This window comes from Puma concolor, chromosome B4 (genome assembly GCF_028749965.1).
Source record: "Puma concolor isolate L17-30 chromosome B4, mPumCon1.1.hap2, whole genome shotgun sequence".
Classification (NCBI taxonomy): Eukaryota; Metazoa; Chordata; class Mammalia; order Carnivora; family Felidae; genus Puma; species Puma concolor.
In genome coordinates, this window is record NC_141673.1 from 91232550 (window position 1) to 91245553 (window position 13004).

The 13004-nt window shown below is 35.1% G+C and overlaps 1 protein-coding gene across 1 annotated transcript in view; it reads right to left on the reverse strand.

Moving 5' to 3' along the window:
- Positions 1-1506: 1506 nt before the first annotated feature.
- PIK3C2G (phosphatidylinositol-4-phosphate 3-kinase catalytic subunit type 2 gamma) overlaps positions 1507-13004 on the reverse strand; it is a 539869-nt gene continuing 528371 nt past the window's right edge. The window contains exons 32-33 of the mRNA XM_086713962.1: positions 11309-11434; positions 1507-2617 (exon numbers count right to left, since the gene is read on the reverse strand). Coding sequence (XP_086570088.1) covers positions 2465-2617; positions 11309-11434 — 279 coding nt within the window. The 3' untranslated portion in view covers positions 1507-2464. The remainder of the gene's footprint in view (positions 2618-11308; positions 11435-13004) is intronic.

Sequence of the window (13004 nt, forward strand, 5' to 3'; positions counted from 1 at the left end):
GATTTTCTCTGATCTTTTCTTGTCTTCCTCTCTTTATGGTTTGATTATTTTCTTTAATTTTATATTTGGATTTATTTCTGTTTATTCTTACACATTTATTAGTAGTTTTTGATATATGGTTGCCATTAGGTTTGTATATAGCCTCTTCTGTACATAGCTGTCTATATTAAGTAGATGGTTGTTTAAGTTTGAACCCATTCTTTACTCCTTTTCTCCCCATGCTTTAGGCATATGTTGTTATATTTTATATCCTTTTGTTTTGTGAGTTTCATGACTGAATTTTTACAGAAATATTCATTTTTACTGCTTTTGTGTTTCCTACCTTGATACTGTCACTGTTGGTCTCCTACTCAGAGTCTCCTTTAATATTCCTTGTAGGGCTGGTTTAGTGGTCACGAGCTTCTTTAGATTTTGTTTGTCTAGGAAACTATCTCTTCTTCTATTCTGAATAGTAACCTTGTTGGAGAAAATATTTTTGGCCGCAGATTTTTCCCCTTCAGCTCTTTGAATATATCATGCCACTCCTTTCTAGTTTACAAAGTTTCTTTTGAAAAAAATCTCCTGCTAGCTTTTTGGATTTTCCCTTGTAAGTTACTGTCTTCCTTTGTCTTGTTGCTTTAAAAATTTTGTTTATCACTATTTTTTGCCACTTTAATTACAAATGTGTCTTGATGTGGGTCTGCTTTTGTTGATTTTGAGAGTTCTCTGTGCCTCCTGGATATGGATATCTGTTTCCTTCCCTAGATTAAGAAAGTTTTCAGCTATCATTTATTCAAATAAATTTCTGCTCCCCTCTCTCTGTCTTCTTCTGGGATTTCTATAATTTGAATGTTTTTACATTGGTGGTGTCACTGAGTTCCCTAAGCCTATTCTTATTTTGCATAATCTTTTCTGTCTTTTGTTTAGCTTGATTACTTTCCATTATTCTATCTTCTAGGTCACTAGGTCCTGTTCATTCCATCAAGCATGTTTCATTTTGTTTATTGAGCACTTTATCTCTACCATGTTATTTCTTATCTCTGTGTTAAGGGTCTCACTCATGTCTTCCACTTTTTTCTCAAGTCCAGTAAGTATCCTCATTATAATTGCTTTAAATTCTCTATCAGGCGTGTTACTTATAGCTATTTTGCTTAGATCTCTGGCTATAGCCTAGTCCTATTCTTTTATTTGCGATAAATTTCTTTGTCTTCTCATTTTGCCTGCCTTTCTGTGTCTGTTTCTCTGTGTTAAGAAGGTCAACTATGTTTTCTGCTCTTGAAAGTGACTTTACATTGAAGAAATCCTGGAGTTCCCTGCAGTGCAGTCCCTGTTCACCAGAACCTGGCACTTCAGGAGAGTATCCTACATGTGTTGCCTATGCCCTGCTGTTGTGTCAGAGTCACTTTTCCTTTCAGTGCGGTCATCTGCATTGACTTTCTGCCTGCTGTAGGCTGGCACTCAAATGTTTTCAATGAATAAATTTTACAGTCCTTTATGTGTTTACATGGTTATGTAGATGACCATATCTAAGAGCTTAAATTACTTTTTTATTCGTTCACAGTGAAGCATTGAAAAAAAAAGCAAGAATTTAACTTTTTTAAGTAATTTAAATGGCAAGGATAAAAAAAAACTCCTATTTTGTTCTCTTAAAGAATGTAGCATAGTGCTTTGAGTTGTACCTACTTTGTAGGTAGAAATCCGTAGGATTGTCTACTCAAGTCATGATGAGTACACAAGTAGCTTCAGAAGTAAGAGAAATTCTTGATGTGCAAAGAGAAGAGGTTTTGATCAGAGGGGAGAGTTTCAGAGTTTGACATCGTGGAGTTAAGGGATAATGAAATTTAAAAATGTGATCATGCCTCTGGTTGGGTGAAATCCAATGATGATTAATTGATTGGCATAGAAAAAGGCAAGAAACTGCAAAGAAGTTTCTTCCAAAAATTGGATTTAAGAATTTCAGGTATTTGTCCTTTGTTTTTCTGATAGAAAATAATACATCATTCTGCTGGAGCTTACTAATTCCATAAATAATTCGATAAATAGGATTATAAGTCAGTATGCAGGTATGTATATTTACTTCAAAGTTAAAAATCTGTTACAGATATACTTAGATCTTAAATTAATTGGTGAGATTTATGGCCGTATTTCTTGGAAACTACAGTCAGAGTGTTGCTTTTAACAGTAGGCACACAGTTAAAAAATGTGAGCATGTGTTTGATTTAAAAGATATATTAAAATTAGGTGTTCTTTTATTTTACACAATAAATTGGCACTTTGTTAAGGAGAAAAGATTCTAAGAAAACAATGAAACACAAGTAGAGAATATATAACTCTAACAGACTAATTCTGATGTCTTTCTTTTGTGTGTCCTTGATACACTATGCTACCTTTGACAACAAAAACGTCCTGCTCTAGTGACAAAGAGGCCCAGAAGTGGAAAAAGATATAGGTAGTTACTGAATAATGCATTCATTGATAGAAATGGTCAAATTATACAGTTTCCTAGTGGATACCATTTTTCTTCATTGAGTGGGACAGTATAAAGTTGGATGTTAATTGCTCCCACAAATATGCTTTTGCTTTTCACAATAAGCATTAAAACATGTCCTTGGAGCTCTGTGACTTCATCATACACCACCTGAAAAGGGAATAATGAAAATATAAATCAGATATGCTTAAATGCACTTTTTAAAAAATATTGCTTTTAATAAAAATATTTAGCCGTTAATATCATTTAGCTTGCAATAGATATGTTAATGTAGGATCTTTCATTTCTAACTGTAATCCTGGAAAGCTAAAGGTTCTCTTAACATAATGGAGTTTAATGACAGAATATTTCTCTAAGAAGCTTAGAGTTTATTCTGATTCCATTAATAATTGTCCATCCCAAATTTAATATGACTGTAAATTATTCTCTAGGAGGAAATTTAAATACATCACCTTTTAACTGTCCTTGAATTTATTGTGCCACATGGGACCTTGAACATTATCTTTCTTTGTTGAAGACTAATGAGGAGAGCAGGCCAATCTCCATGATTTCCTTGTGTTAATTTAGTGCAGTACAACAATATTTCCTTCTACATGGGAAGAATTAATTCTATGCTAACTTTAATTTATTTAAAATTGTTTAATTTTTAATTATGAAAACACATGCTTATTAAATAAAATATGGATGAAACAAAAAAAGGAAAATCTATATTTCTACCATTGGGAGATAATTACAGTTAATATTTTGATGTTTATTTTGTTTTCTATATATAATTACTTTTTAAGAACTGAGCTGTAATTATGCTGTATGTACAGTTTTGTGTCTTGCTCTTTTTCACTAGCTAGTCATATAACTAGTTTCTAAAAAGGGATCTGTTCAACTGTGTGTTATAATTTCCAGGAAGTAAATCATGGGCATTACCACTGGGTGCCTACAGTAGTAAAGAAACTTCAGAAGTGTAGTACTATCAAGAAATTAGTTACCCATCATAAAGGGAGGGGAGACCTGTGTATAAACCCAACATGGTTGCCAGGGAAACTCCTCAGAACACATTTAGAAAAGGAGTTTCATATGCTACTACAAACTTGCTTGCTTTTTATAGCCAAGCTACAAGATAGAAATAAAGTGTTCTCTATATGTACAAAAAAGAAGCAGAGGAAACAACTTGAGGGGGAAACCCTTTCAGTCAGTTGGGAGGTCTCCTCAGTGTATATGGATATGGTTTCTGGTCCATCACATTGCATTTGTCTACCATTTATGAACCCATGAAGTTATTGATGAAGTTCCATTCAAGAGCCATCTTTTAGCTGTTCTGAACAATGATTTCCTTATCAAATAAACAATTCAATCAAGGGACATGAGATGTGATATAACAGGTTAATCCAGTCTACCCTGCTTCATGTGACAGCTCCTGGCTACCTCCTCTTCTAGAATCCTATTCTCATTCCAAACAAAATATTATCTTTTCAGTTTCTTAGGACTGCTGATTCAGATTATTCCATTTCACTTATTGAATTCCCCTGAGATAGTAAAGGAGTTTAAGCACTGCCTTAAAAATCTCAAAACGCTATTACATTAATTATTCTTCATTACCAGCAATGGGATGCCCAGCATAGACTCTGTGAGCCACATCTCCTCCTGAACTCTTATCTTTCCAGGACTATAGAGTAAGCTCCTTTTCTTTTTCTCCACAGTGGCTATTTTGAACTGTTTAAACTATCTTCCATTTTCCTCTCCACAATACTTTCAGCAGATAAACTCATTTATTTTACAGAGAAAATAGATGAAGGGGCCCTTAAAGTTTGACTGTATGTGAAATAGAAAAATGGAATAAATCTAACTATTAGGGCTTTGCAAAAGTCTGGCTTAAGAACTCTGTGAATCATATAAATAAGCTCTAAAGATACAAATTTCTATGACATAATAATTTGTATGCATTTATGGTCACCTATATGTTTTTTCATTTGCATAATAATAATGGTGATAATAATATTTGCCTTTTAGTACTGTGGGGAGAATAAGTGAGATAATGAATGTAAGCCTTACAACAAAGCCTGGTACCTATTGAACACTAATAAATTATAGCTGAGAAAGATCCATCAAATACACAAAAAGGAACAGCTGTTTCTTGCTATTTTGCATTAGTTAACTGGAGAAAACAGTTCCAGACAGAATTGAGCCTCCCTGGTATTTGGCAAGTTGAAATTCTCAAAAAATGACTTTAAGAATTAATTGCTTTTCTGGTTAAAATACAAACATTTGAACTCTAGAGGTTACACCCTGTGCTTCATTAGGCAAAAGTTATTTCCTTAAAAGTAACTCAAGTTTTATAAACATGTAATCATTGTACATCATAGATAATATAGATCTATTTTAATTGCTTTACTGTATCCATAACATTGTTAAAAAAAAAGCACTCTTATTTGTTGTGATGAGCACTGGGTGATGTATATATAGAAGTGTTGAATATTATACGCCAGAAACTAATATTACTCTGTATGGTAACTAAGTGGAGTTTAAATAAAAACTTAAAAAATAAAGAAAAAAATAAACACTCTATTCTTACCGCGCAATGACTAATTAGTGGGTAATGCTAGAGAAGTATGCAGATGATTATATTCTTTGAGACTTTTTCACCAAATGATTTAATATGAATATTCTGTCTTCACGTAAACAGAACCAAAATGCACAGCTCTTTCCATTTAACTTTATGATACTTTTTACTTATAGACATGAGCCAGGTCTTCATTGCCTTCTGACAAATACTGAATTTGTAGGCTTTAAATTATCGCATCAAACAGAAAAAAACCTTGTTTAGGGTAATTAATATCTGTTAACTTGTATACAAGCACTCACCATATGTTATTTGCCCTGAGGGCATAGTAAATAATTCTGAAGTGTATTTAGCGTATTTAGAGTGACTTCAGTGGAAGAACAAGAACATGGAAACCAAAATGTGTCTAGTACTGGTGGTAAGGGGAGCAAGGAGGCAGGATAATGAAAAGGAGAGTTCAAAATAAGTGAGAACAGGAAAACTCTGCGGGTGTGGGAGGAAGGGACCAACGGCATAACTTAGTGGGGTCGGCATGAGTTTAGGAATCTGGCAGTTTTGGACTTGAAAACTAGTAGCTGGACCCTGGTCGAAATGTTTGACATCAAGGTCTCAATGTCTTCATTTACAAATCGAGTTTTCATCATGTTATGAATATCAAGCGAGAGGATGTTACAGATAACCATAGCTATGACTTACTGAGTGTACCATACACTTATGCTATGCTAGATAATCATTCACATTCCGCAAGATATTTTAAGATCTGTGAAACATGTAGAATGTTCCTGTTCTGTTCTAATTTCCCCTTTATACTTTATAACAGAATAGTACTTAAGAAAGGAATACAACGTACAATATGCATTGGCTATAACAATATAATTATGCCCTAAAATATGATCTGTTTTTCTAATGAATCATTGCAAAAAATGATGGTTTTTAACCACATGCCAAAGGTAACAGAGTGAAAAAGATCAAGGGCATTAGCGCCAGGATCCCAGCTCTGTGTCTTAAAGGCTGAAGGGCAGTTTTGTGAGCATGCTTACTGCCAGCCCCACCCACCTCCAGTCCAGTCATGTCTACAACAGGGATCTATACATGATAGGGATTTTCAGGGAGACTGCTGGCAAAGTCTGTTGGGAATCACTCTGGGAAGTGTCAAATAGACAAGTTTGGCCCTGTATCAAAGAAAGTTTAGTATCTAAAGGGTGGATATAAAAGGGACCCTTGGCAGTGTCCCTGACCCAGCCTTTCTCAGTCTGGGTATTAGGGGGAAAGAGAGAACTATGAATAAAAATGGAAATAATTATTTTCATGAAAACCTTTGTAAGACATTGGTGATGCAATGTAATATGCACTTTGTATTCCTTTAAGAGATTTATATAAAAAGGGGAGTGAGGTCATTCTCTCCCACTTCTCAGAACATTGCGTGGCTTTGGCAGTTTAAGAAATCCCAGCCATACTGAGTGGTTGATGTAGCAGTATTTGGGAAGCAAAGCAGGGGACAAGTTAAAAACGAGGTGGATGCCATGTGATAATTTTCTGGGCTTCCGAGAAAACATATGTAAATTGTTGCTGAGGGTGCCCAGAAATATTTGAGGGGTTTGGCACAGAGATGAGGCCTCCAGCAGCATAGTAGAGGGCAAGAGAAAGTAAAACCAGAGTTGAAACCAGTGTACTTTTTTTGGCATTTCTTATAACTATTCTTGTATTGATATAAGACACAGAACAAAATGGGAGAAAAATTAAAATGTTGTCTTCTTTTTATTCTCATCGCTTTCTAAATTCAACCAGCTTCCCCACCAAACTTGTTTATAGGGTGATCATTACTATTAAAATAGTCACTTATCCACATATTAATTAACATTTCTGCTTATTTGAGTTATGTAGAAATCAGAGTGTACTAGGCATGGACTATGGACTATTGTTGAAATAATTTTAAAAGTTTCCAAACAATTTTAAAAGTGTTTTAAATTTATAAACAGTGTGTCCAAGCTACAAGTACTGGCTGACGAAAAAAGCATTGCAGTGATTTCTAATCAATGGGCCACGAATGTGGGAGGACCCAGAATTATTGCAAACCATCAGAAAACATATGGAAATAATAAGCAATATAAAATAATCTCCATGCATGTGTATTTACTATTTAAAAATATTGCTTTAAAATATTGCTTGAAATAAATAAAACACAAGTTAATTTAAACTCCTGAAATGTCAGTGGCTTTTTGTCCTTATGTCCCTCCTTGGCTTACAAATGCTGAAGTATAGCATTAAGTCTAGAGAAATTTCTTGATATTGATGTAGGGGGTCTTGTACTGAAAACATATGGAAACAAATGATCTACTATTGGGAGAGTATATCTCTAGCTGCTGATATCATGATAAATAATACAATTTCAGAAGATCTTTCCTTACTAAATTATATGTATAAATATATACGCATTTTTACACATCCATATAAAGCATCACTTATAAAACTACCCCAAATATTAAATTCCATAAATCTTTTTAGAAACAGCTAAATTTTAAAGATACTAAAAAAACCCAAAAAACAAAAAGGTATTTCCTTTGCCCTCAAGAAATTTACAATATACTAGAAGAAAAAAAGCATGTAGAACTAAGTAAAAGATGGCAAGTGTGGCATAAGAGTCTAGGAGGGAGTAGTTCCCAGAATCCACATTTGAGGTAAGCTTCAAAGTTGACAGAGAAGAGCAGAAAGGGTGAAGGGAACCAGCTCCATCACAGAGGTCCTAAGGATTGTTCAGGGAATGACAAGCTGTCTTATGTGACCTGACAATAGGATTAGGTGTGAAGAAATAAAAGGTAATGAGCACACATATATTCCTGACCTATTTTTTTTAAGTTTATTCATTAATTTTGAGAGAGAGAGAAAGCACAAGTCAGGGAGGGGCAGAGAGAGAAGGAGAGAAAGAGAATCCTAAGCAGGTGCTGCACTGTCAGAGGAGCCCGACACAGGGCTTGAACCCACAAACCATGAGGTCATGATCTTAGTTGAAGTTGGATGCTTAACTGGCTGAGCGTGAGGCTCAAACACATGAACTGTGAGAAATCATGACCTGAGCTGAAATCAAATGCTTAACCGACTGAGCCATCCAGGAGCCCCCTGACTTATTTTTGACAAAGTTACAAAGACATTTGGTGGATTGCTTTTTCAATAAATGATGCTTGAGTAATTGGCATTCATAGGTTAAAACAACAACAACAACAACAACAAAATGAACTCCAACCTAAACCCCATACTTCATTCAAAAATTAACTCACAATAAATAATGGGCTTAAATATAAAATGTAAAACTAGAAAACAGGAAAACTAAAAGAGAAAATATTTAGGACTAGTGCTAGGTGAAGAGTTCTTAGATTTGCCACCATATATGCACCCAAAAAAGGAAAAATTGATAACTTGTACAAAATCAAAATTAAAACTTTTAATTTGAAAGACCCTGAGAAGAGGATGAAAAGTAGTCATGGAAGACAGGTAGAAAATATTTGCAAGCCACTTATTTGACAAAGGACTACTATCCATAATATATAAAGAACTCTCAAAACTCAGCAGCAAAAATACAAACTACTCAATTAGCAAATGAGCAAAGACATGCAGAAACCTATCACTAAAGAGGATGGTAAATAGGCACATGACAAGAAGTTCAGCATCATTAGTTATTAGGTAAGTGCAAATTAAAACCACAATGAGGCACACTCAATACCTATCAAAAGGACTAAAATTAAAAAATAGCTGGCATAGATGCAGAGAAAACTGGATGCATTACTGGTAGGAGTATAAAATGGTATAGAAAAAGAGTATGGCAAGTTCTTTCTTTTTTTTTTTTAAACCTAATATGCCATTACCATATATTCCAGTAATTACATCTTGAGCGGTTATCTATGAGAAATTACAACTTATGTTTGCACAGAAACCTATCCGTCAATGTTCACAACAGCTTTGTTTGCAATAGCCCAAGCCAAAAATAACCCAGATGTCCTTTAATGGGTGAACAGTTAAGGAAAATGTTATACTTCCATACCATGACTACTACTCAGTGGTGAAGAGAAAAAAAACTATTGAGACATGCAGCTACTTGGATAGATTGCTAGGGCATTATGGTGAGAGAAAAATGTTAGTCTCAAAGTGTTACAAACTGCATGATTCCATGTATATAACATTTGAAATAACAAAATTATAAAGATGGTGAGATTACTAGTAGACAGTGATGGGGGAGTGGGCATTAGAGTGAGGGATGTGTCTGTGGCTATAATAGAGTAGCACCAAGGGTCTTTGTGATGGAACTGTTCTGGACCTTGATGGGGTGATGGTCACACAAATTTATACATGTGATAAAAATGCATAGAACCAATTGGAATGAAAATAAAAATGCATAGAACTAAATACAACAAAATGCATAAGAACACATGTAAAACTGGCAAAATGTCAATAAGGTCAGTGAATTGTAATCAATGTCAGTTTCCTGGTTGTGATACTGTACTCTAGTCATGCAAAATGTTACCATTGGGAGAGAGTAGCAAAAGGTTATTTGAATTCAAACAGGCTCTGCACCATCAGTACTGAGCTCGATGTGGGGATTGAACCCACAAACTGTAAGATCATGACCTGAGGGGAACCAAGAGTCAGATGCCCAACCAACTGAGCCACCCAGGTACCCCAAACAATCTTTTTAAAAGTATATAGGGATGATACATTATCCATGAGGCAATGAGGAACTTTCAAAAGAAATTTAAATAGAAGAAAAAATAAATATGACTGGCTTTTGAAAGACACCTTAGGTAGAAATGTGAATGATTTGATTGAAAAACACAAGAGGCAGATAGGAGGCTATTCTATAGTAGCCAAAGTCACAGGGACCTCAAACAACGAAGCAGTGATGGGGCAGACAGAAGGTGATGGGTTTAAGAGGCAGGTGGCTGTACATATAGAAAACTTTTAAAATGACAAAACTTGGGGATTAGTTGGAAAAGTGAGTGAGAGAGAGGGAAGTGTCATTAGAAGATATCTTTTTAGATGGGAAACAGAGGAGGGAACTCTGGTTTAAAAGTGCCTAGGAGACATTCAAATGGAGCTCTTTAGTAATCAGGCAGAAGTACAGAAGGTCAAAAATTTAAGGCAGAAGCCAAGGCTTGAGGAATAGATGCAGATGCAACTTACAGAGAGGTGTTAAATGAAAATTTTTAGGTATATAAGATAATTTTGAGACTGTATCTATCAAGAGGAAATGAGGGTAGATCATGGAACAGCAAACAAGAATATTTTTCAGAGGAAGAATGGCAAAGAACAAAATTAAATGAGTGGTTAGAGAAGATGGAGGGAGTTCAGAAGAGGTAAGACTCAAGCAAAAGGGGGGTGTCAAAAAGAGGGTGCAGTTGGCAGCGTGGCTGTAGAAATGTTCAGGAGAGTAGAGCCTAAGGGTTCATTAGGCTCATTGAGCAATTAGGAGTCTACTGATGTCACTCTTAATAAAGCAGCATCTTTAAGTTCAAAATCCACACTGCAAAGGATTAAAGAATGAAAAGGAAGTGATGAAGTGAGAGCAGGAAATGTGAGTTACTTTTGCAAAAGTTTGGAGGCAATAGGGAGGGAAAGAAAATATGGGTGCTTTAGAAAGGCTGAGTTCAGGAGTTTGTTTTGTTTTTTTAAAATTTCTGACCTAACCAGTGGATGAAGTAGCCTTAAGAAAGGCAAACAAATTAACATCCGAGCAAGGTACAGAGGAGATGAGAAGGGATGGAGTCAGGAGAATAAATGTGGGGTTTGCCTCAGAAAGAAGTTAAGGGTTTGGATATTCAAATTGTGAAATACACGTGAATTAGAGAGCTATATATAATATAAATTAATTTTATTGGTGGTTTGTACTTGTTTATTTTTCATTTTTTCAAAGGAGATTTTATGAAGTTTATTGTTATACACAGGATATACTATGATAAAGTTATTAGGTAAAGAAAACCAGGTAAGGGAAAATAAGGTTAGAGAAAATAAGATGAAGTCAGGTTTAATGTTAGGCAAAACAAACGCCATCGTGGGCTCTTGCTGGAGGATAGCCAAAATTTGAAAATTGGTTCATAAATGCTTTGAAAGCAGAATCTGTATTTTCCAGTTCCCATAGCATCGAGACCAGTGATCAGCACACAGTGGCTATTTTGTGAAATGTCTTCCCTTTATGGAATAACGCTTCCAATTACTGCACATTTTCCATATTTGGTTGTTAAGCTGAAAAATGGTAAGAAAAATACAAAGCGACCGGACAAGAGATGAATCATACTTACAATTTCATTATAAGTGGGGTCGGTACATTTTGGAACAGATTTTGTTTTCCTCCTACGAACTTCACTGGGATATGGTAAAAGATAAAATTCAACATGTGCACTGGGCGCAGAGCCATCTGGGAGATGCTGCAAAGGAAAATGGTTATAAATATTAATGCGTGTTGCTATCAAAGAAAACAAATACAGAGCTACTAAATATCGAGACCAAAGGCAGGATCAAAATTTATTACAGTACTGTTTACCAGAAAATAAGAGAACAATCAAAAGAAATTCATCATTGCTCAAAAATATTCCCAAAGCACAGTGTAAAAGAGTAAAATCATCGATCTTAAATTAAGTGTTGTGTCAGAGAACTATATTTAAAAGCTTATTAAATGTAATTTACTTTAGTTTTTTATGGTAGAAAATAAATTTGCAGTTCTGACAGAAATGGTCAAGAGATAAATATAAACCACAGGCAGAGATAGGAATTAAGTGCCTCAGGATACTGTCCACCACTTAAAAATTAAAAAATGCAAGTTTAACACATAAAATAAAATGTAGCATTTAATGATAAGTATATGCATATTATGTAATATCACATTTTAAAGCAGAATGTAATTAATATACCAGTTAGACCTGCAACTTTAATATAGTTAAAAGATTTTAAGATAGTTATGATAATTTTATTATAAATTACCCTAAAATATATTGGATAACCCCTTTCTTTTTTTTTTTTTTTTTTTAACGTTTATTTATTTTTTTTGGGACAGAGAGAGACAGAGCATGAACAGGGGAGGGGCAGAGAGAGAGGGAGACACAGAATCAGAAACAGGCTCCAGGCTCTGAGCCATCAGCCCAGAGCCCGACCCGGGGCTCGAACTCACGGACCGCGAGATCGTGACCTGGCTGAAGTCGGACGCTTAACCGACTGCGCCACCCAGGCGCCCCAGGATAACCCCTTTCAAACTATATTCTTTATTATTATTATTATTATTTTTTTGTTTGTTTGTTTTGAGAGAGAGAAATATAGATTGAGATGGGGAGGGTCAGAGAGAGAGGGAGACACAATCCCAGGCAGGCTCCACACCCTCAGTGCAGAGCCCAATGCCGGGCTTGAACTCACAATCTGTGAGATCATGACCTGAGCCAAAATCAAGAGTTGCATGTGTAAATAACTGAGCCACCCAGGCACCCCTCAAACTGTGTTCTATGGAGCCTCTAAAGTTGCCTAAAATACTGCCTGATGGGTAGATTAATGTTGTTAAATATCTAGATCTTTGGACCCCCTGTCACCAGGTTGTCCTAAGTGGCCTCCCAACTTCCTCCCTTCCCAGCTTCCCCATTCTGGCTGCAGAACTTCTCTCCTTCTTCTTTTCCACCTTTCCTTATTATGGATATTTTTATTTCTTCATAGTCATTTGAGGAATAAGTCCATTGTTTCAAAAATTTGGAAACCACCAAACTTCAAAGAAATGTGTTTCACCTTTATCATCTTGACCAAATGGAGAATAAATCATACTAGAACTCCAAATATCTAGTTTGATAAATGTTAGTTTGATAAATGTGTAATTTATATTTAAAGAGGATGATTTAAAAGTCTAATTTGAGAAATTCTTATTTGGTTGACTATATTCTAAATATTAAGTTGGTAATTTTCAACAAATACATTTTACTGTTCTGAATCACAATGACATTTATATGTTAACATCCAGTG